Source organism: Mercenaria mercenaria, chromosome 7 (genome assembly GCF_021730395.1).
Source record: "Mercenaria mercenaria strain notata chromosome 7, MADL_Memer_1, whole genome shotgun sequence".
Lineage (NCBI taxonomy): Eukaryota > Metazoa > Mollusca > Bivalvia > Venerida > Veneridae > Mercenaria > Mercenaria mercenaria.
In genome coordinates, this window is record NC_069367.1 from 2,612,502 (window position 1) to 2,635,792 (window position 23,291).

The window sequence follows — 23,291 nt, forward strand, 5'->3', positions numbered from 1 at the left end:
AAAGTATTTTTTTTTTTTTCGGGAAAGTTCATAAAATGTTCATGAAAACTTTATGATTCTCGTATGCAGAAATAGGCCACCATAGAATGGCTTGTTGCAGCTCGATACTTCCTTCAACGTAGTATAATAATTTGGCTTTCTTAGTCTTTGTTGGCATTCCGTAGGATGTTGCAAATGACACAGGAAATTCTATGACTGCATCATGCGTGTTCAACAACTAATATCACGAATAGTCCAAAACATATTTCTTTCAGCCCTTATCTGAGCCATTCTATTCTGCGAGCTGGTCACTTCCTTTGATTTTTTTAAAGCAAAGGCTGCTATTGCCAATTTCTGCTTTGAATGGATACATGCATTTTTCTACATCTGTCATCACTTTTTTACATCCGCATAATCGGCTTTGATCTGCGCAGGTTCCACTTCTTTGTGTGTGGATTTGTCTTCTGAAGTCATGTCTGTTTTTGGTTGTGTAGCTTCAACACATTTAGCTCGCAAGTGCTGTGTCAAACAACACCTGTAGTATGAAGAATATTGTCTGCTGAAACTTATGATGCTTCCCTTTTTCTTGGCATGAAGGTTGATAGTCTGTTCTATAGTTATTTACACATTCTGTGATGCTGGTGCGGCTGATCTAGACACACTGAAGCCACGAACCCTCATCAAAAGCTTTTCTGCACAAGGGTGGGTTACTTCAAGATTCATCATTAGGAGCAGATAGGGGAGCGGTGGTCTAGTGGACAAGGTGTCGGCTCAATCCAGGAGTCGTAGGTTCGAGAGCCCCACTTGGATCACAACCATGTCTTTTCTAATGACACCAGTACTGGCTTTCCAGGAAGCGGACTCGAGAGTGATACCAATATGCTTGAAGCTTTCATCACAGTCGAGCTAAAACAAATTAGCATAAACAAACAGATAAGCAGGTAGATACATTGCATCGTTCATATGATTGGACGCAAATAATAGTGGGCACAACTTGTGCCAGACTCCTATTTGCACATCTAGGTCGTTGACATTTGTGGCCTGTATTAATGCTGGTATATCATGAATTATATCAATAAAGTATATACAGAAGTGTGCCCTTTTCCGTGATGTCTGTCTCTGACACTTTTGAAGTGTTGGTACTTTTGAAAGTACTCTTTGAACGCTGTTTGACTTTCAACAGATTTTCAAGGCTTGAATTGTCAGCAAGTTCCTTTACTTGTTTACGTAAACATCGGTTGAAGGTCAAATAATTAAGGTTGAATATATGTGCCATCTGTTAATAAGTAATTGTTAGGAGATTTCTAACATTTAAACTAAGAATGATTCTGTCCCTATGAAGCCATGGTGTTCCAATGAGTGTCTATTTGTTTTCTACTTGTTTAAAACCTATTTCTGAAATGTATTTCAATATATTTATACATGTATAATTATGTTCTTGAACATTTATAATTGACTTGTACTGATTTTGGTAATGCATATTATTGTCACGTAAAATTCGCACAACTATTGAAATGAGATAGTGATTCACTGCATTCTAGTAAATATCTAGTTCAACAACACAAATTATGTATACTTATTATAAAAGATTATAATTTTTTCCCGATCTGTGCAGGGCATTTTCTTCACTTCAGAAATTTAAGTTTTGTACATTTAGGTAACATAAAACTTATACGGAGATTACATCATGGAAAAGTTCCTACCACTGCAGAAAAATAGTTATAAGAAACATTATTCAGTCTGTACTTTCAATTATATTGAAGAATCATAAACATCTTGGTCATTGGGTTATTAGTACAAGTAAAATATCTATAATGTTGGTAATAAAATTACTGTTACGTAAATTATACTAATCTAGATGTTAACGGGTACGTGAAAGAAATCTTGTTTTAAAGCACATTCAATTCATTGTTATATAAGGTTGTTAATAAACTACAGAATGCACTTTTTCTTAATCATTATGTAGCACTATTTCATCGTCTTAAATGTTTTTAGGAAACATATTAAATGTCACGTAAATTACAAAAGCCCTAACGTTTAGACGGCATTCGTGTAAGAATAAAAAGCATTCGGTATGTACTTTCCGAAAGTCATAATGTTGAATATTCCTTCGGGAAGGCAGGGGGAAATGGTACCTCAAGGTCTAACATCTATCTGAAGAAAATCTAATTATGAGCTGTAATTATGCTTAATAGTTGTCCATGCTATTAAGATGCTCTTTAGAATCATTAATTTAATTAACATTTATTCAAAGAAGCAAACCCAAAAATGTCGAAAATTAAGGAAATATTTTGTTTGTTCTTAAATACTTGTTACAAATACATCAATTATTCTAACTGAAAAGCATATATTCCATAATTCGTATGTCTACATTGGATATATTTTAGCCCATTTGAACTTGTATCTAAGTGTAGGCATATATCAGGATGATATCACACCAAAAGCTACCATCGATACATTGCTATCACATAATATCTTACTCCAGGGTTGTATGCCTTTCCAAAAATCACTATAAGAATTAATCCCCCCAGATGGTACCAATCAACCCTATGGCTCATGTACTAATTCTAATTGTTTTCAAATGAAATTAAAGGCGACGTTGCTCAAATATGCAATCTGTTTGCTAGGTCTTCTTTGAACATTAAAGACAGTGACAAGATTTTCTTAGAAATAAGAAAAACATTAATATTTCAATATTTGAAATGGTGGCCATTCTGTTTCCATGAAACCGTTAAAAGTGACAGAGTCAACTTGTTTATGGATATTTATTTTCAATATATTTTCTTTATTCTAAACATTAATGTTAAATTCTGCCAACCTGAATGAAACAACTGAAACTAATACACCTTAAATTCAGCAGTGTATAATGATATCATAGACAGTAAAAAGTGGTGCACAAAAAAGAGTTAAGATTTCTCGATGCAAAGTTTATAATCTGTTTGCTGTTTATTCACTTTGAATGATAAACTAAAACATAATTTATTCGCCTGGCTCAGTAAAATTTAAAATAATCGACGTTAATGAATTTCGTACGACATCCTTTAACGTGGTCAGCAGTGACGTTACACACTAGATTATTTACAGTAATATAAAGAAAATATTGACGGTTATTCCATTGCAAATAAATGAAGTTTTTCTGAGTAAAACAATTAATACAAATTGCTTGATTCCATATGTTCTAACTGTCCTGTAGTCTTTAGGGATAACAGATAATCTGATCCCATAGACTCCCTTATTGTAATTGTTACCGCTCAATGCATTGCGTCCGATTGTTGTTGTTAAAATAAAATAATCGTTAAACTTTTATGGACACTTTTATTTTATTTTCAGAGAAAACAACTAAAAGCCAAGAATGAAAATATAGTTACACATAATGTACTTGTACGAGTTGCTTTGACAAAAACAATTTATGAAAACTTCAGTAAATATCGGTGTCCTTACAATTTAAGCGAAAACGAAAATTTAAAAATATCCTTAGAACAGAAATAAAAAGCATTCACTGAAAGTACCGTAGAGAGTTTGATGCTGTTAATGGATTGGAATCACCAGACTTATCATTGAGATCACTTTGCCTTTAGTTAAATTATCACAAGGTGTACTTTGTGTGTTTAGATATCTGTTTACTTTTCAGAAAACAATTATGGCAAAGATAGACATTAAAGAGTTACAATGTTTTAGTAAAACCTGTTTTCCCATTAACACATTAACGGTATGAACGATTAACTAATAGATTACATATATAGATTAGGCGTATCTCTGTGTCCCACGAATTAAAATCAGAACAATTAAGTAATCTATAACTGCGAATTGTTTGCATGCCAGGGCGTCATTGTGAACACTACGGTAGCGCTTTGCATGCCAGGGCGTCATTGTGAACACTACGGTAGCGCTTTGCATGCCAGAGCGTCATTGTGAACACTGCGGTAGCGCTTTGCATGCCAGGGCGTCATTGTGAACACTGCGGTAGCGCTTTGCATGCCAGAGTGTCATTGTGAACACTACGGTAGCGCTTTGCACGCCAGAGCGTCATTGTGAACACTGCGGTAGCGGTAGCGCTTTGCATGCCAGAGTGTCATTGTGAACACTGCGGTAACGCTTTGCATGCCAGAGCGTCATTGTGAACACTGTGGTAGCGCTTTGCATGCCAGAGTGTCATTGTTGGACCTTGAAGGGGATGAATACTAAACGACAAAAACATGAACATAAAGTGCCCGCCGCTTAATCCAGGGGTCGTGGGTTCGAGCCCCATTGAGGTCACGACCATGACATTTCATATGACACGAGTACTGATTTTCCAGGAAGCGGACTCGAGAGTGGTTCCTATTAGCTTAACGTTTCATCACAATCGAACTAAAACAAATTAATATAAACTAAAAACGTAAAAAAATCTCCGTTTGTCAAAAACAATTATGACTAGAAAGACTGGCACATCACAATAAAATGACTTAGTGTCGAAAATTGATAATAACTCATGTTAAGTTATGGAAGATATTTCTTCATAAGCATTGCCTGATATAAGAAAGCAGAAAGTAGGTTATGTAAACGGCCTATATTAATTTAATGTTTTTCATATCATATACTTTATATTATACGTGTTCTAGCAGAAAAACGATAACTTTATTAATATTACGAAGGACAATATTCATTATTATGTTTCCATGGTATTATTTTTCTTATAAAATGATTTTAATGTTTTACTGAGAAACGAACCAGAGTCTCACAATTTGACCCAGAACACAGATGCACATTTCTTGGTCTTGTATTTCTGTTATTAAATCTTGTTTATTTAGCAACTTCAAGATTACAATTACATATCATCACCAAATTAACGGGTCTTCTTTGAACGTGTAAACCTTCATTTCAGATGTAACAATATATTTCTATCCAATTTTTAAGAAAAGCATACGGTGCAACATTGTTTAGTGCACTACAGTTACTCCGATCTATTTGTAGACTCGTATATTAAACTGCATTTTACCAAATGTATTTCATTATGAAATATCAACAAGTTTGGTATTGTAACTTTAAAATATGTTAAGTACTATGTCAGACGTTTTTGACAAGAACTCGACGTTTTAAGTACTCTTTAGCCAGATAATTTGTTGATACACAACAAGAGCTCACAGATATAGACAAAAGCTCAACTCACAGACATATCCAAGAGCTGAGCTAAGAGCTCAGCGCACAGATATAGTCAAGAGCTCTTCTCACAGATATACCCAAGAGCTCTTCTCACAGATATAGTCAAGAGCTCTTCTCACAGATATAGTCAAGAGCTCTTAGAACTCACAGATATAGTCAAGAGCTTTTCTCACAGATATAGCCAATAGCTCTTCTCACAGCTAGCACCAAGAGCTCAGCTCATAGATATAGCCTTCTAAAATGTACCACTATACTCTCTTGAGAAAACGTGTTAGGACTAACAGATATACGAATAAACGCACGCGTGGTTCACGAAGTTCGAACTCCAGTTATACCCATAAGTTACTTGAACTTTCAAATTATAAGCAGGCATGGACCCCCAGTGTCTAAATGAAGCTACACCAGTGCACAACTTCCTCGTTACCTTGTTTCATGGCATACTTAAACTGATGAAGTATTATTCTATATGGCCTCCAGATTGAAACTGAGGGTGCACGTTCATTGCTTGGCAATAGAAAATGTGCGTGGAAAACATTAATTTATAGTTTTAATTCAAGGAAGTGTTTATTCAGCAATGAATATTGTTTTAGATACGAATTATGAAAACAATTAAAATGGATTTCACAGTTATCAAAACAAGTCAATCGTATTTTAGAAATCAGCAAAAATGATTTTCTACTTGAAGAATTGATCAGCCCCAGAATGTCGTGATGTTATACATAAACATGATATTCGTGTATCCGGTAGGCTAATACTGCAGTATCACAGTATGATCTCTACAAGTTTTGCCGAAGGTTTCTTAATTGTGGAAGCCTTAAGAGATAAATACTAATTAACTGTTGGTTTCAATCAGATTACATACGCTAAATGTTTCTGTAAAATATTTCGAGAATATACATCCTTCTTTGCACGTAATATAAATGCACTGATAGAGATACGTTAAGCGTTGCGGAGATTATGTGCGCTTTAGACCCCGAACATAAACCAGCCACATTTTCATTAACGCTACAACACAGTTTTATACATGTATATCTACTTAATGCTATATTTTTTATACAATGTTGATTCTATGTTGACTTGGACATACAAAGATCAAGCGTTGTTTGAAAGCAGCTTCTCGGAACGAAAGTCTACAGCAGTGCATGCATGTACATGCTAATGATCCAGCACAAAACACAAAAACACAGTAAAGTAGTTTTACATGAAAGAGAAAGCCAATCAACAAAGGAACATAGTGAGCACCGCCTCGGGACGATCAGTAACAAGCATTCCACATTAAAATACGAACCGTTCCCTGCTGCGCATCAACCCTAACTCAAAGTCACAAATATTAAAAATGTGTTCCAAAACAAATATGACAACAGTTAAAACATTTTTGCAGACCAAGGAATACCTACATGCATCATGGTCGACCCTGAAAATGAGAAAGATATGAATATATAGATGATCATAACGTAGACGGTTGGTAACTTAGCTGATATATGAAATGTCCGTCTCATGTATCATAGACAAATTTTCCAATAAAAAGGAGCATCCGAATTACCCATATTTCTAATTCATGAATCGGTTATACTGTAGAAAGAATTCCGTGACATAGTAAACAGGGTCATCATGAAATGCGTTACAGATAGAACGAGACAAAATGACATTAGGTCTGTTTTGCTATTTACATAACCTGTTCAATGATAGTCCATTTTTAAGGAAAAATTGCAGTGTATAATAAAAACAAGTTGAATACTGAACAGACATTTCAGTTCTGTGAAATACCAACCTATTTTCATTTACAATGACGGCAAACAGCATACGAGTAATCCTTTGTTCAGAAATCGCATTTGAAATGGGGTTTTTTTTATATGACAGACATCCCCCGACGTGTATCCCCTAACACCTCCCCCACCATCTTGCCTAATGCCCATCTAATTTTCTCTTATGACCAACTCCTACCTAGTCAACTCGTACGCGAATTAAAAATCTTACATAGTTATAAGATGCATTAGATAATGCCTTTCAATAAACGTAGTGCAGTAGACACTGGTGGTACCGGAATTTGTGGAAACAACATCAATCCTTCGGTCGCGGACACCAACACACCGTCTCTTTTGGCATAAGTTTACTTCCACCTTTGATTATATAAAACCGTTTATCACTTAGATCACTTAGCAGGAACCCGTTTTTATGGTATCCTACTAACTACTTTCTGCTAAATATTGTGTGTTGCCATTTACAGTGTAACCATACAATTACCATATTTCTTTTGTGCAATAAAAAAATTAAAAACAGAATTCTTGAAGCGATAAAAGAAGGAAATCAACTGGCTTGTTGTTTTGTAATTTAAAATTATACTTGGAAATGTCTTTGCCGACTGTGTCATATAGTCTCTGTAGACCCAGGTTTTGTTTTATTAAAAGCTATGTACATATATCCGAAAAGAATATTTGTGTTACATTCCTTTTCAATATCCGAAATACATATCCAGAATAGCTAGGAGTCAGGTAGCATCAAAGTCAGCATAACTCGGAAAGTTTTTGAAAGAGACTTTAACGTATAGTCTGGGGACTACTTGTGCATTCAGCAACTAAATGTGTACTGTAATATTTGTTTTTTGTTGTTTTCCCTACAAAATAAGGATATATTTGAAAACGATTCTTTACGCAGATAATGTATAGCATGTGTCCGTACAAGCTTCCTTGGCCGCGTGATTAACTCCAGGTGTCCCTTATCGCTGTAGTTTCGATGCCTTACGTCAAAGTCTGTTTATGTAAGGCTGCCATCCTGCTAGCTTCTCAGTTCTGTTGTTCAGTCGTGCCTGAAACAAAGTCTACAGGGCACTTTGGGTCTCCTCCGCGATTAGCGATAGAAAGTGATCAAGTGGCATTAGCTCAAAGTCGATAAACCTTTTTTTTGATCATTTTCCAAACATTTCCATTAAACTAATACATGTCGAAATATGGTACTACCTCACTCGGGCTGTCAGTTTATGTTATCAAAGTTTAATTAGTTCGACAACGTTATATGGAAGTCATGTATTTTTATGTTTTTGTCGCATGTCTGACACTGTTTGTTACTTTACTTACTATGTTTCTTTTCCATTCCCAACTTTCTCTGTCGCTTACACATCGATAGGAAGACGTATTTTAACTGTATAACTTATCGTGGAATGTTTAACAATTAGCAAAGCAATTAGCAAAGTGCGTGCAAAGGTTCGGCTCACGTATTTTTTTCTCATTTTCATGTAAACAACTGATTAGGAACTGTTTACCTTTAACTAAATGAGACTGTGTGTTTTGGAAAAACGATCATATAAACCAGTATGACTGTTCATATAACCAGGCGATGATATATGACAAGAGTCCGACTCATAAGTGTCAAACTTTGGCGACGTTGTCAGCGTCGGAGCGGTTCCTTTGGTTTGGTAAAACTTCTTATAGCTCGCAATTCCTCAAGTGATTTACTTTGAAGCGTCATAAATTTATATTTTATCAGTAAATGATAACAGACGACAGTTTTGACAAGAAGTTAGATATTACCAACCAAATATCTCGGTACCTTGTTATTGTTATTGTGGTAGCTCGGAGAATGAAATAAAAAACAAGTTTAGAGCAAACATATTGCACTTAGTCCTTTTATAAACAAATCCGAATGAACTTAGTAAAGATATCCCTAGGTTCGAAAATACTTGATTCAATTCCGACATTTTTATCAATGAATATTTCCTTACTTGAATCTCCGTAGATGAATTTTTGCTTCCGGCCCCCTTACACAAATTAAGTTAATTATTCATTCCCATTTATGTGGATGTAATAAATGGGAAAGTCGTATCAGATTTGTAACATTATTAATATTTCTATGGAAAATACGGAAGACTGGTTGCTTCAAATATCCATCAACAACACTACATTTTAATTATATAGAATATATTAAAATGGCGATAGGTTAAAGAGGGGGTGGGGGAGGGTAAGCAAAAAAAGGAGGGTGGGAAAGGACATACATAAAGTGTGGGTGTTGTTAAGTGGAAGGGAAGAAACGCCACCAGCATACGAGACAATATAAGTAATATATGAAATGAAACGGACAAAATGCAAGTTGTAAACCGAGTCTGCTATTATTCTGCTTGGTTGCATTCTATGCCTCCAAAGGATCTTTTTACAGATTTTCTTATTATTCATATCAGTTAATTAAAAACGTTAAATTTTCTAGACTAAGTACGATCTAGTAAGCTTTCGTGAGAAGTATTACTCGGGAAATATATTTTTTTTTTTATCAGGTCTTGTGAATAATTTTGAAACAGAAAACTGCTAAGTTTCATTTCATGTCTCATTTGATATCTCTTGTTTTGTTGTATTGTAGATAAAGAAACATGTGTGGCCTAGTGCCGCATCACTTGGATCTATATGATTCCAGATTTCCTTTATTTTTTTAACATTTAGAAAATGGTTTCATTTTTCAGTAAACGCTAATGGAAAAAGAGAACAGAGTGTGTTTTCAAGTTAACATGTCCCTATTTATTTATAACACATTTAAAACTGTAACCCTTTGTAGACAGTGTAACATTCTTTGCTTCCACAGTCAATATTACGAACACTTTCTCTGTTGTCAGAGTTATAAAGTTGACCTCTGCAGTAAATGTTCAAGCTTTACATCTGTAGTCGATATTACAATCTTTAAGTACAATAGAAAGGTTTGCACCGCAATTTCAACATAAATACAATCAACTTATAATCATCAATAATTTATAAAACTTTCATCTGTTACTTCTAGCATTCTCATATCTATATGAACACCTGCATACATGCGGTTTTGTATGTACCAATAACTGAGTGGAATTAGAAAAAAATAAATAGATAAAATAACACAATATAATGCCACTTACATTACAACATCTATTATATATACCTGGATTGTGCGACAAGGGGATCGAGTAGTCGCCCTTGTTAATATTTTTCACGACCACATGTACATTTGGTCCGTTTTAAGTATGTACGTTATGCCTCAGTACACCTTAAACACACCCAATATAATTTAGTATTTCATGAATAAAAAATATACCACTTGATCCATTTCTTCATAATATACATATTTGAAAAGCACAGTCAATGTAATGATGATATCATTTCAATTTTCTTCGTGATACTCAGCAACTTTCCTCGCTCCTCATTTTGCATGTTGTTTTGTTTTTGTTCTGTTTTATTTTTTGCTTTTTCTGTTTTCTGTTTTTACCTGTATAAACGCACACAAATAGCATTCAGTTCTTATATTTACATTTTACGGGAACTTGGCACAAGCATAAGTAGCTTGCATTCCCTAGGTATCATAAAATAAAAGTGAATGTCAGAAAATCGATCATTTCAGTAGAACAGCCAAATAGACCCGCTCACGTTCATCTGATAAAAATATAGTTCCTGGTTTTTATCTAAAACATCGATAAATCCAGAGAAAATGCATACAGTCTAGTCAATTCAATGTTGATCTTTACTGTCAGAAAAATTAGTGGAAGCTATATTTAATTGTTCTTTTTGAAATTTTAGCGTTTAAATAATTTCATATGATCATTAAACACACATGTATATAAGAAATATATTAATACATCTGCCTAGAAGAAGATATTCTATAATTAACATTGTTTCTGCACAGATAAAGATGATTTGCTTAGTTGCGTCGGCTAACATAATTGTAAAATTTAGATAACATATTTCTGTGCTTGATTTAAATGCACATATAGATGATAAATATCTGCAAAACACTTGATCATTAATGATATGTTGTACACGTGATGCTGTGCACGTGATGTAAATATTCTGACAGATATTAGAAACGACATATACTCCATCCGCACACAAAAGTAATTTACAACTTTCGGCGACAAATTATTTCGAGAATGTGGCTACGGAACCTTTTGTTCAGCATTGCATATATGATTGGATTTGAAAATCCATTGATTAAGTAGGTCATTCGTCCGAATATCATGAACTTTATCACGTTGACATTGGTCTTCACACTAGGAATGGACGCAAGGACAAAACACAACCAAGGTGGGATCCAGGTCACGATAAACACAGTGCAAACCAAGAATGATATTTTAGTTGTTCGTAGACTTATCAATCTAGCATCTTTACTCTTACGTTCTGATAGTATCGTTGAAGGCGTAAGACTGTTGTTTGATGTAGGTTCCACAATATGACCAGAAGTAGAGGTTACTCGTGGTGATTTGTTCGGCTGTTTCGGGACCTGCAGACGGTCTTTATCCATAACTGTTGGCACTGAACCAGAGTTACATGACGGCTCTATAGAAGATGCGGCAATGATTGTGTCTCTAAATAATCCGCTACGTAATGTGGCGGTAGTAGATGGCGCAACTCTATTCTTTCGGTAAGACGGAAGGCAGCAAACAAGTGCTTTGTTTGTCATGTCGTCTACGGTATGTCCGTTATGGCCAGAATGTCCGATATGTCCAGTATGTCTCAAGACGTTCTCCTCACTGATTTTAACTGCTTTTGTGACTTTAAAATAAGACAATACAACGACAGCTGTTGCAAAAATGAATATTAAGAATACCATGAGATAGTAGGCAAATAAAGTTTTATCCATGACAATGGAGACACATCTTCCTGCTCTATTTTCGTACATCACAAAACATGGTGTCGACAAAAATGCCGTCACAATACTTATAAGTAAACAAACATTTCGAGCACGTCTTTTCGAAAATGATGTTAATTGTCGGCAAATTTTCAAGTATCTGTCTAAAGCAAGTCCGCTGATCAGAAAAGCCGAAGAGAGAACTAACGACTGACTCAAAAACATATGTAGTCTACATAAAATTGTCGTTCCATATACACGCCAGTAACCATTCGTGAACGTAGCGTAGACGGGTACATTGAGTAGAGAAGAAATGAAGTCGTAGATTGTTATAAACAATATAAACCAGTCAGTAGAATTTGAAGGTGGGTGGCGGATGAATACAACAAGCACAATAAAGTTACCCAGCACGCCAAATACTATCATCAGATACAAGTAAATGTTGTATGCCTTGAAAAACTCTGGCCCTATAGGTGACGCCGGGTATATGAAAGTACTACTGTTGTCCAAACTTGAATTGCTAGTCAAATTTGTGGTGATATTTGTAGAAGTCTCCATATCTGTAGAAAAAGAAAGTACAGTTACTCACTGAATGCGCATGGTCTACTTCTCTCATTTATATGGTAAATGTAAGAAATAATGTATAGAAAACACGTGTTTTAACGTTATTAATACACGGAAAGAGGTTATAAGTCCACGGAGTAATTTCAGGAGAGTGTAGCCCGAGTGAATTATTCTGGCGACGTATAACCGATTTTGAGTGTTTTAATTTACTTAATAGGTAAAACACTACTTTGCTATACATTATTTCCATTCTAGTTTGCCCTTAATCTAAAACAGAAGATGAAATATAGTAGCGTTCTTTCTTGGTCGCAACAAAAACATCGAGTCATCGCACGTTAACGAGACACCATCTTAGCGTAAGCGTGTTTTAACAGAAAGAAGTATATTAGAATGCATATTAAACATGACATATTGTAATTCTTTCATGGATTATGGTACAATGCATGTGGAACATAGTACATTGCATCGGGAATATGATGTATGACATAGAAAATTATGCAAAACATGATAATTGCATCCTGCTACAAAGCATTAGTACAACGGAACGGTGTGAAAACAGGCAGGTACTTTGAAAGATCGGTGTGAAAGGAGGCTGCCACAGAACACTGGAACGAAAGAACGGTATTGAAAGCAGGCTGCCACAGAACACTGGAACGAAAGAACGGTATTGAAAGCAGACTGCCACAGAACATAAGTACGATAGAACGGTGTGAAATCTGGAAGCAAGCTGCAGAGCATAAGTACGAAGAAATGTGTGAAAGCAGACCGCCATAGAGCATTAGTACGTAAGAACGTTGAGAAAGCAGGCCGCCATAGAGCATTAGTACGAAAGAACGGCTTGAAAGCCTGCCACCATAGAGCATTAGTATGAAAGAACGGCGTAAAAGCAGGCCGCCATAGAGCATTAGTACGAAAGAACGGTGTGAAAGCAGGGCTCCATAGAGCATTAGTACGAAAAAAACGGCGTGAAAGCAGGCCGCCATAGAGCATAAGTACGAAAGAACGGTGTAAAATCAGGCCTCCATATAGCATTAGTACGAAAGAACGGTGTGAAAGTAGGCCGCATTAGAGCATTGGTAAATAAGAACGGCGTGAAAGCAGGCCGCCATAGAGCATTAGTACGAAAGAACGGCGTGAAAGCAGGCCTCCCTAGAGCATTAGTACGAAAGAACAGTGTGAAAGCATGCCGCCATAGAGCATTAGTAAATAAGAACGGCGTGAAAGCAGGCCGCCCTAGAGCATTAGTACGAAAGAACGGCGTGAAAGCAGGCCTCCCTAGAGCATTAGTACGAAAGAACAGTGTGAAAGCAGGCCGCCATAGAGCATAAGTAAATAAGAACGGTGTGAAAGCAGGCCTCCATACAGCATTAGTACGAAAAAAACGGCGTGAAAGCAGGCCTCCCTAGAGCATTAGTACGAAAGAACGGCGTGAAAGCAGGCCTCCATAGAGCATTAGTACGAAAGAACCGTGTGATAGCAGGCCTCCATAGAGCATTAGTACGAAAGAACCGTGTGAAAGCAGGCCGCCATAGAGCATTAGTAAATAAGAACGGCGAGAAAGCAGGCCGCCATAGAGCATTAGTACGAAAGAAATGGCGTGAAAGCAGGCCTCCCTAGAGCATTAGTACGAGAGAACAGTGTGAAAGCATGCCGCCATAGAGCATTAGTAAATAAGAACGGCGTGAAAGCAGGCCGCCATAGAGCATTAGTAAATAAGAACGGTGTGAAAGCAGACCTCCATAGAGCATTAGTACGAAAGAACGGTGTGAAAGCAGGCCGCCATAGAGCATTAGTAAATAAGAACGGCGTGAAAGCAGGCCGCCATAGAGCATTAGTACGAAAGAACGGTGTGAAAGCAGGCCTCCATAGAGCATTAGTACGAAAGAACGGCGTGAAAGCAGGCCTCCATAGAGCATTAGTACGAAAAAACGGCGTGAAAGCAGGCCTCCCTAGAACAATTGTATGAAAGAACGGCGTGAAAGCAGGCCGCCACAGAGCATTAGTACGAAAAAAAAAACGGCGTGAAAGCAGGCCGCCATAGAGCATTAGTACGAAAAAACGGCGTGAAAGCAGGTCTCCCTAGAGCATAAGTATGAAAGAACGGCGTGAAAGCAGGCCGCCATAGAGCATGAGTACGTAAGAACAGTGTGAAAGCAGGCCTCCACAGAGCATTAGTAAATAACGGCGTAAAAGCAGGCCGCCATAGAGCATGAGTACGTAAGAACGGTGTGAAAGCAGGCCTCCATAGAGCATTAGTACGAAAAAACGGCGTGAAAGTAGGCCTCCCTAGAGCATTAGTACGAAAGAACGGCGTGAAAGCAGGCCGCCATAGAGCATGAGTACGTAAGAACAGTGTGAAAGCAGGCCGCCATTGGGCATTAGTACCAATAATAATACCAAAGATTTTATTCGCATAAAACATTATACAATGTTTATAGCAATACAAAATACAATAAGTATTCAAAGAGAGAAAACATAAAACATACTTTTAATGAAGAGTGAGGTGGTTATTTAGTTAACAGTTGCCAAAATACATTTTCTGGAAGGTAAAGTAATTAACATCTGCAACAGTGAAAAGCGAGGTAAAACAAACACGTGGCAAAAATGGTCTAAATATCTATTTCAATGTCTATTCTAGATTTGTTTGCAAAGTAAATATATTTTGAGAGGTTAATAAGAACCGTTTTAGAGGTACAATTTAACAGTTAATCAAATTTTGACAAGGTAGGCCAATGACAAAAATATGGTTTGATGAACTTGTTTCTTAAAACTCTGTATTTCGGACAAACTAACAGCAATTGGAACTCTGATTCAATTTGATTCATATTACAAGATTTACATATTCTTTGAGCCCTGGGTGTGTTATTATATCTCCCAGTTTTTATAAACAGATTATGCGCAGATACACGGTATTTAGAAAGGGACAGTAACTACTTCCTGTCTTGTATACAATCAAGATATTATTCGCGTTCGAACTTATGCTTAAAACTGCAATATGCCTGGAGACGTGGCGAATTATTTACTTCAGCATACCATGGTTGATAATAATCATCAAGAATTCGTTGTTTAATGGATAAAAATGTACTTCTGTTTATATCCTGGGTCTGCTATATATAACCGAAACCGTGTTTTTCTAGTATGTTTTTCACATAAGTACGGAACAACGGTGTGAAATCAGGCCGCCATAGAGCATTAGTACGTATGAACGCTGTGAAAGCAGGCCGTCATAAATTTCTATTTTAGATTTCTGCACATTTACCTAACGTTTGTCGAGCTGAAACCTGAACCATGAAATGAGAATATGCGAAGACGCCAGCCGTTTTTCGTGTTCGTCGTTGATTCCTATGCAGTGTCAGAGATGATAAAACAAGAAATATGGTATGTTTTATTGATTTAATAAGATTCGCAAAACTATATTTATCTTTATCTGGTTTCCATGACAATTTTATATTATATAAATTTTCACTTGTTACACGCATCCATTTTCCAATTTAAAGAAAAAAAACCAAACAAACGCTTCATTGCATTTTAAACTTAATATTCCGAAGTTTCCAAACACAAAACCGAAAATTCTGAAATGAGTTCAATTTCTGAAATGTATCTAATTTCTTAATAAATTACTGAACGTATCAGATAGTGAACATATTACGCATTTCGCATCGCAGTTTCAAAAAAGATGTTTTTACGGTAAGAACAAATAGCACTAATCGTTGTCCTATATCTAAAATACGATCTTGTTCAAGAGGCAGGAGAGAAATTATTAGTGTGTTATCAAGTTTTTGTTGTTGACAACACAATAAATTTTATTCCTAGACAGAATTCTGATGCACAATGACTTGATTGATTTTAATATTTACAATAACAGCGTATAACCGTAGTTCTATTCCTTACCTAGGCAGTGCATCAATATTCAATTTTCTTTAGTTGTGTAGAAGATAGTGTTGCTTCATATATGAGATGATATATGTTAAGAAATAGTGCAGCATAATTTAAAACAAATTCCAGGTCTGTTGTGATTCAAAGCTTCGCGAGACAGTTTTCAATTAATTTTGGCGGGATTTTTCTTCAATTAATTTTGGTGGGATTTATCATAAATGAAGTTGGCGGAAACTAAAAATGTATCATCAGACTTTATAAAATCCCTTTTTTTATCCGCCTTGTTGGATATCAATGGCAACAAGGCTATGTAAAATGCAGAAGAAATTCAATGTTTTAATGTTGAATTCATCCCGAATCTGCTATAATTATATTTGGTCATTACATAGGAATTGAAAAGAAAAAAAATAAGTACATGTTTTCGAAACTTCTTTACAATAAATTGAATTAAATTTCTACATTAACTATTTGCGATATAAAAATAGACAATAATTAAAATGTATTAAAGAATATACTTTAAACATGTCATTTACAAAACAGATAAATAGTATCTAATATCAAGTAAGAATATAAAAACATACTTATATCTTCATTAAAGGTTCCAGAGTCACTGATCCAAATTTCAATTCTGCTCGTATAGCTATATTTAAGTGTCTTCCCTGTTATGTCTTTGTCGCATGCAGCCTGTCGATATATATATATATATATATTGTACATAAATCAACTACCTATAGCAGCTTTACTGTTAAACGCTGGCGATTCCGTATTTGCATGAATGGTATTGGAACCAATTCCTTCGATAGCGCTTTATAGATTTGTAAATACTGAATACAGGTAATTCAAGTTGATCCGATAGTCGAGACCAATACCTTAATGAAAGTACGTGAATAGTAAGATAATTTCCCAAATGACCATTGTCACTAACGTCTTTATTATTGGGAAGAAACAATCAGAATCATTACAATCATTGTCATGTCTGCCTCTTACCACTCACTGTAAGTAACGAAATAATAGGTTATTGCTAAACTACTGTTATATACAACAGTATTGTTTTTTTGAAGTATGATCTAACTATACAGTATAGGAATATCTTATTCAGTTTAAATATCATTCATTTCAGACATTCAACATACGGCTTGCTAATATCTTTCTATTAACACTTTACTGTCTAACCCGGGTTTCGCAATGACCCCACAGTTTTTTTTTTTTAAACGAAGTCCCATTTCCAGTATCATGTATTGCAGACATCAAACAAACATTGAACATGTCTCCTAACAATAGATCAATATACCTTTAGCATGACCCATGTTACCGCTACTCGAAAACTACCAATTTGCGATATGATGAGATGAACTTACCCGTCACTGTTTTGGAGCTTAAACCAAAATGTTATAAACAAACATTTTTTTTCAAAGCGGGTCAGTGACTAAATAAAGCTTGCCGGACTAGTTTTGTTTTCTTTTTTTTAAACAACGACATCTTTTTTCTTTTTTGAGAACAACTGCTTAAAGACATATTTATGCAATTATTTTTTATAAACGCTCTTTATCATGTTACTAATGTATACCGTATGTATACCGTATTTGCAATTACCACAAAAGTTTCTATAACGGAAACGATCGGAGAAACGGAAAATGACTTATCTACAGCGTTTGTTCAGGATTTTAGCTTTCTGCACTGAAATCAAAAAATATATTGTATCTGGAATGGACTGTTATTGAATAAAATCATCGAGGAAACAGTTGCCTATTTTTTATGTCAAGCGGGTTTATAACGTGTGTAGATTTAAGTCACGTCTAACGTTTGCTTGGTGAGAATGGGTATCCGACTTGCAACTGAACTTCAGATAAAACTTCACTAGGCAGCAAATTAAAATCATTTATTCATGTTCAGCAGAACAGAGAGGTCGGATATAAAACACAAGGTAAGCCTTTGTTTTTCCGCTTTTATTTTATAATATTTGGGATTTTAAAAACCTATCTCAATGTAGTATGTGGCTGTGTAGTTTGGAGGGCGTAATAATTTTCGAATTTTTATGCAAGGCAGATACGGATCTAGGTTGCGGCAAATTTTGAATTTTAATTTAAAATGATTTTAGATCAGAAGGTATGTTAAAATGAACATTAGGTCACTGTCTTATAATATTCGTCTACGAAAAAATAAAAGTCTCGGCTAGAGCCTCGACTTTTATATTTTCTTCGAGTCACTTTATCTATAACTTGACGTTGCTTTCAAAGAGCAGTTTAGAATTGTTTTCCTTGACAACGCTTTATAGTTTTGCGTAGCTTTCACATAGTTACCAAAGTAATATTCCCCGCCGGATTGATAAACAACGGAATGTCATATAAATTCGTAGAATTCATGTCTTTTCAACCAATATTGTCAAAATTGTTACATATATTGTCGTTGTATTGCGAAGGCATCAATAAAAGATTCAAATTAAAATGACATTCAAAAGGGCAACTGATAATTTTCTAAAAGTCTTGCTCGGGAACGATTTTAATTTAATCTCCCAAACGGTAAATGTAAGTTAATTTGAAAACATGTAATAAGATCTTCTTGGAAGAAAAAAAAAAACTTCTATATCTTGAAATTGCATTGATATTTGATTTTTATCTTACAGAACAGTGGGTTCCAGTTGTGTCTGAAAGTAACATCGTCACCTCTCTGAGACTTTACATTTGACTATCATTTTTTTTTAGTTATCGTTGGGTGTCGACTTTTATGCTTTATGCGCAATTTTCAAAGTATCTACTTTGTGTGTTATTTCCAATGACATATTATCGTTATATAGTCGTTATTGTTAGTTATCTCTTTGGCGGTACATGTAAGACTTCATGATCACAAAGGGCCAGGTAACAAACACTGAGTACTAAGTTTTAGATATTTTTTTTTCGGCCGTCACTTTGTTCTTCAAATGATGAATCTTATGCAGATCTACAAGAAAACCCTTTTGAAGCGTAGAATACAACCAAGCAGGGTAATGATATAGAGATAACACACGTTTGCTTGAATCCCTATGGGCTTTTTTTGGGACATAGACCGACGGTCGAGGTCACAAACATATCCCAAGAGCTTCCGCAGGCGTTAATGCACAAACCAAATGTTTATTGTCGCTATTAATGCATACAAACGTGACACGAGGACTAACTTTATTGTCTTCATGTGATGATTTTACGATTCTGGTACAATTTCTAATTTCCATGCTGTTCTTCTTTGAAACGGTAAATATGTTTTAAATATTCATAACCGGGGCCCACAAATCAACAGCACTACTAAAAACTTTAATTGAAGGTTTTAAATAATGTTTTGAGTTATCTTTATTGCAAACATGACAGTATGTGCTACCAATTATTTTCCACATTACTTAAAAATTCGGTGAAGAAGAACACCATTTCAAGAATAACAATTTTATATTTGAGTTATTTTACGTACGAATACTTATTTATGTGCGAATGAGTACGATAAGCTTTCAAGATATACATAAAAATCCTTAGAACTGAATTTTCTATCAGTCTTTAAAGCAAAATTAATTCACTTTGTATAAGGAAGTGGAATGGAAACGATCTAGTTTTAAATATAATGCTTTTCTCTAGGCTCTTCCGTAAATGGCAGTAATAAATTGTTCCAATTATCCCTAAACTATATACTTTACTGTGCAAGTGTATTCCGGTACCAGATACGTTATACTTGATTATGCCACAGTTGAAAAGGCTGCAGGTATGGGGATATTATTCTCAATTATACTATAACTATTACTGAAAACAACAGGTATCAGTATAAAATGTTTTAGAAAATTCAGGGAAGAGTGAGCGAATGCGTTGCATATACTTACCAAATTTTCAGCACGTCGATTCCTTTGCTTTTATGATAATGGCGAGAAAAATCGTTTTACATTCAAACAAATACCCCTTCTTACTGCGAATGTAAAAACTCAAAATTTTGCTATTCAGATGCAGGTCATATCATCACTGGTAATTTTGATATTATTAAAGACAAACGTATTCGTAATTTATTCTTTAAAGGACCTAAATATAGAATTTCTTCAACTATTGCTTTTAATGCTTGTCGTGGTCAGATTGCGGAATCCATCGAAACCTTCTGTGTTAAATTGTGCCGTCGTGAGAACGCTGATCCCAATGCATTAACGTCTTTGGAACGAAATATTTTAAACATTGTTGATTCTCGAATGAAATTTTATCAAACTAATGAACACCTACTTCCACCAAAACCCAAGTTTACTTTAAAACATTTGAAAAAAGAAATCCAATAATTTCATTCTAAGTATGCCTTAGTTCCAGCAGACAAGGCGGCCAACAATATTATCATCTGCCTGCATTATATTAATGTTTTACAAAACGAACTAAATAGCACTAAAACTTATACATTGAGTCCTTCTGTTGAAAATAAGTTGGTCACGGATCACATCACTGAAGTTTCTAATTTAAAAGTTCGTATAGACGATCAACAAATTAAACTACCGACAATGTACTGGATTCCTAAATTGCATAAACAACCATATAAAGCTCGCTTCATCGCTAATTCAAGCTCTTGTACAACTACAAATATTTCAAAACTATTAACATCATGTCTAACTGCTGTGAAAGCCCACGTGGAAAGATACTGCGATAAAGTATACGAAAACTCTGGTAAACACTTATTTTGGTCGATTAAAAATTCTTGCGAAATCCTGGATAAGTTTAAAATTAATAATTACAAGGTTTCTACAGTCAGTACATACGATTTTTCTACTTTGTATACCACTTTACCACATAACTTAATAAATGACAAATTAACTGCCCTAACTCAAAAGACTTCTGCCAGAGAGAATGAAACATTTCTCGCTTGCAATTTTGATAAAGCTTTTTTTACTAGCAATATTATTAAACATTATACAATGTGGACCTGTGACGAAGTTTGTAAAGCCCTTTCCTTTTTTTTGAACAACATTTACATCAGGTTTGGGAATGCAGTTTTTAGACAAGTTGTTGGTATTCCCATGGGAACAAATTGTGCACCCCTTGTCGCAGATTTGTTTCTGTATTGTTATGAAAGAAACTTTATGTTGAGCCTTTCTCCAGATACGCAGGCAGATATTATAACTGCATTTAATAATACATCACGCTATCTGGATGATATTCTTAATACGGATAATCCGTTTTTGGGTCATTTGGTGGGTACTATTTATCCTAGGGAGCTTCAGTTAATTAAAACTAACAATTCGGATACTGATGCTTCATTTTTAGATTTACATCTCTTTATTTATGACAATATTATACATACCAAAATTTATGACAAGAGGGATGATTTTAATTTTAGTATTGTAAATTTTCCCCATTTGGATGGGGATGTACCTCAGGCTACATCTTATAGTCTGCCAATATCTTAGGAAAATATGACTTCTGATGGCATTTTTTGTTAATGCTCGGATATTAGTATAAAAGTGTTACTTAGGATCATACATGAAATTTAAAAGGGACTGTCGCCTTTTAAGGTTCCTCATTACAGTATAATGGGGTCAAAGGTCAAATGAGTGCATTTACATAATAAACTATATCGCTATGCACTCGTCTTATTTTCATATAACCATCTAAAATGGTTTAAACATTGTGTCTCAACGCTCTTTAGTATTTTGTAAATAAACTGATGATAATATGAAAAAAAAATATAATATATATTATATGATATTATAAAGAATAATATATATCTGGGAAAAGTGGCATCCGATGGCAAAGTGTGTTACACTTGGCATGTTTGCTAATCTTTATATGTGGATCAACAGTTACTGCAGAAATATTTTTGGTACTGTCGTATCCAAGGGTTATTGTAATGTAATTTCAAGGTCACAGACATGTCAAGGTCAAAACTTGACTTTCGAAAATGACTTCTAAGGTTTAAAGATGGCAAAATAGTGCGTATATCAATTATATACTCAACAAGTTTTCTAACTCCACACCTGTTTTTTTCCTTTTATCGCCAAATTTTGACAGATTTGAATGAATGTTTTAAACAATGTTTAATGATTATTTTATTATAACAATAAAACATAAAACTATCATAGCCTGATTTCAATTCATTTAACCGTAAGGATAACAATAAGGTAACCCTTAAATTAAAACTCCTGTAAATTCCAAATGGCACCAATACACATTGAGTCTATGAATTTAATGTAATTCAAATTATTATATTCTGAATGTTCAACTACGTTTAGTTGAAACTGAACATCCGTCAATATTTTCAATATGAAGACGTTAATTTCAATCAGGTTTGTGACGTCATTAATGACACCACTTTAATGACAAAATTGTTTAATCCCGCAGATGGCAGTACTTGCCGCATAGAGACCAGCACCAATTTGCATTCATTCTGTGACTTTTTTGGGGGGTGGGTGGGGGGGGGGGGGTGAAGTGGGTTACCTTATTTGAACTGTCATGGCTCAACTGATATCACTGTTATGTTTATTTAATTGAACTTGTCATTAAACAATGTGTCCAATTTTCATTCAAATCTGTCAAAATTTGGCAGAGATAAAAACAAAGTCATGTGTGGAGATGTTGAGTAAGTGATTATACAATAACACTGCAAATGCATTTATTGCACTTCAGGCAGCAATAAAATTGGAATTTAAGCTTTGAACTGACTAAAAAAAGAATATTTACATATTGTACCCCTTTTGAGAAATGTGTGCAAAGAGAAAATATGGTAGGTTTTGAGGAAGAAGACTACAACAGAAAATGAATTACATATAAAACTATATAAAAATTCTCATATAAAGAGTTAAAATCACTTTACTGTCATGTATACAACCAAGTATTTTTAGCTCAATAAGGAGAACGCAGATCTAAGGATCGCGGGTCGTGATTTCGATCCCCGGGAGAGGTGTATGTTCTCCATGACGATTTGATAATATACATTGCCAGGAGTAATTTTGTCCTCCACTTCTGAATCATATGGAGAATTTGGCAGTTACTTGCGGGGGAAAAGGCTAATACTTGTAGAGACTCCAGAAACACTAATTAGGTTAATTGACCGCCGTTACATGACTGAAATACTGTTGAAAGTAGCATTTACATATATGGAATGCTTCTCCAGCTCCTAAAGAAATGATTTAAATACAGGTGATGATTCATTATCTGATATATATTTATGTTAATTTG

General features: G+C 35.0%; 1 protein-coding gene across 1 annotated transcript; it reads right to left on the reverse strand.

Annotated features, from left to right (window-relative positions):
* Positions 1 to 372: 372 nt before the first annotated feature.
* LOC123556122 (cephalotocin receptor 1-like) lies at positions 373 to 12,252 on the reverse strand. The gene is made up of 2 exons (XM_053548914.1): positions 11,185 to 12,252; positions 373 to 498 (listed from the first exon to the last, which is right to left on the reverse strand). The coding sequence occupies exons 1-2, from the start codon at positions 12,250 to 12,252 to the stop codon at positions 373 to 375; spliced, it is 1,194 nt and encodes a 397-aa protein (XP_053404889.1).
* Positions 12,253 to 23,291: the final 11,039 nt, after the last annotated feature.

Excerpts from the sequence above, each read along its gene's own strand:
- LOC123556122 (XM_053548914.1), bottom strand. The coding sequence starts at position 12,252 with ATGGAGACTTCTACAAATATCACCACAAATTTGACTAGCAATTCAAGT. Across the intron at positions 499-11,184 it reads CAACTAAAATATCATTCTTG|CACTTGCGAGCTAAATGTGT; the intron begins GTTTGCACTGTG and ends TGTTTGACACAG.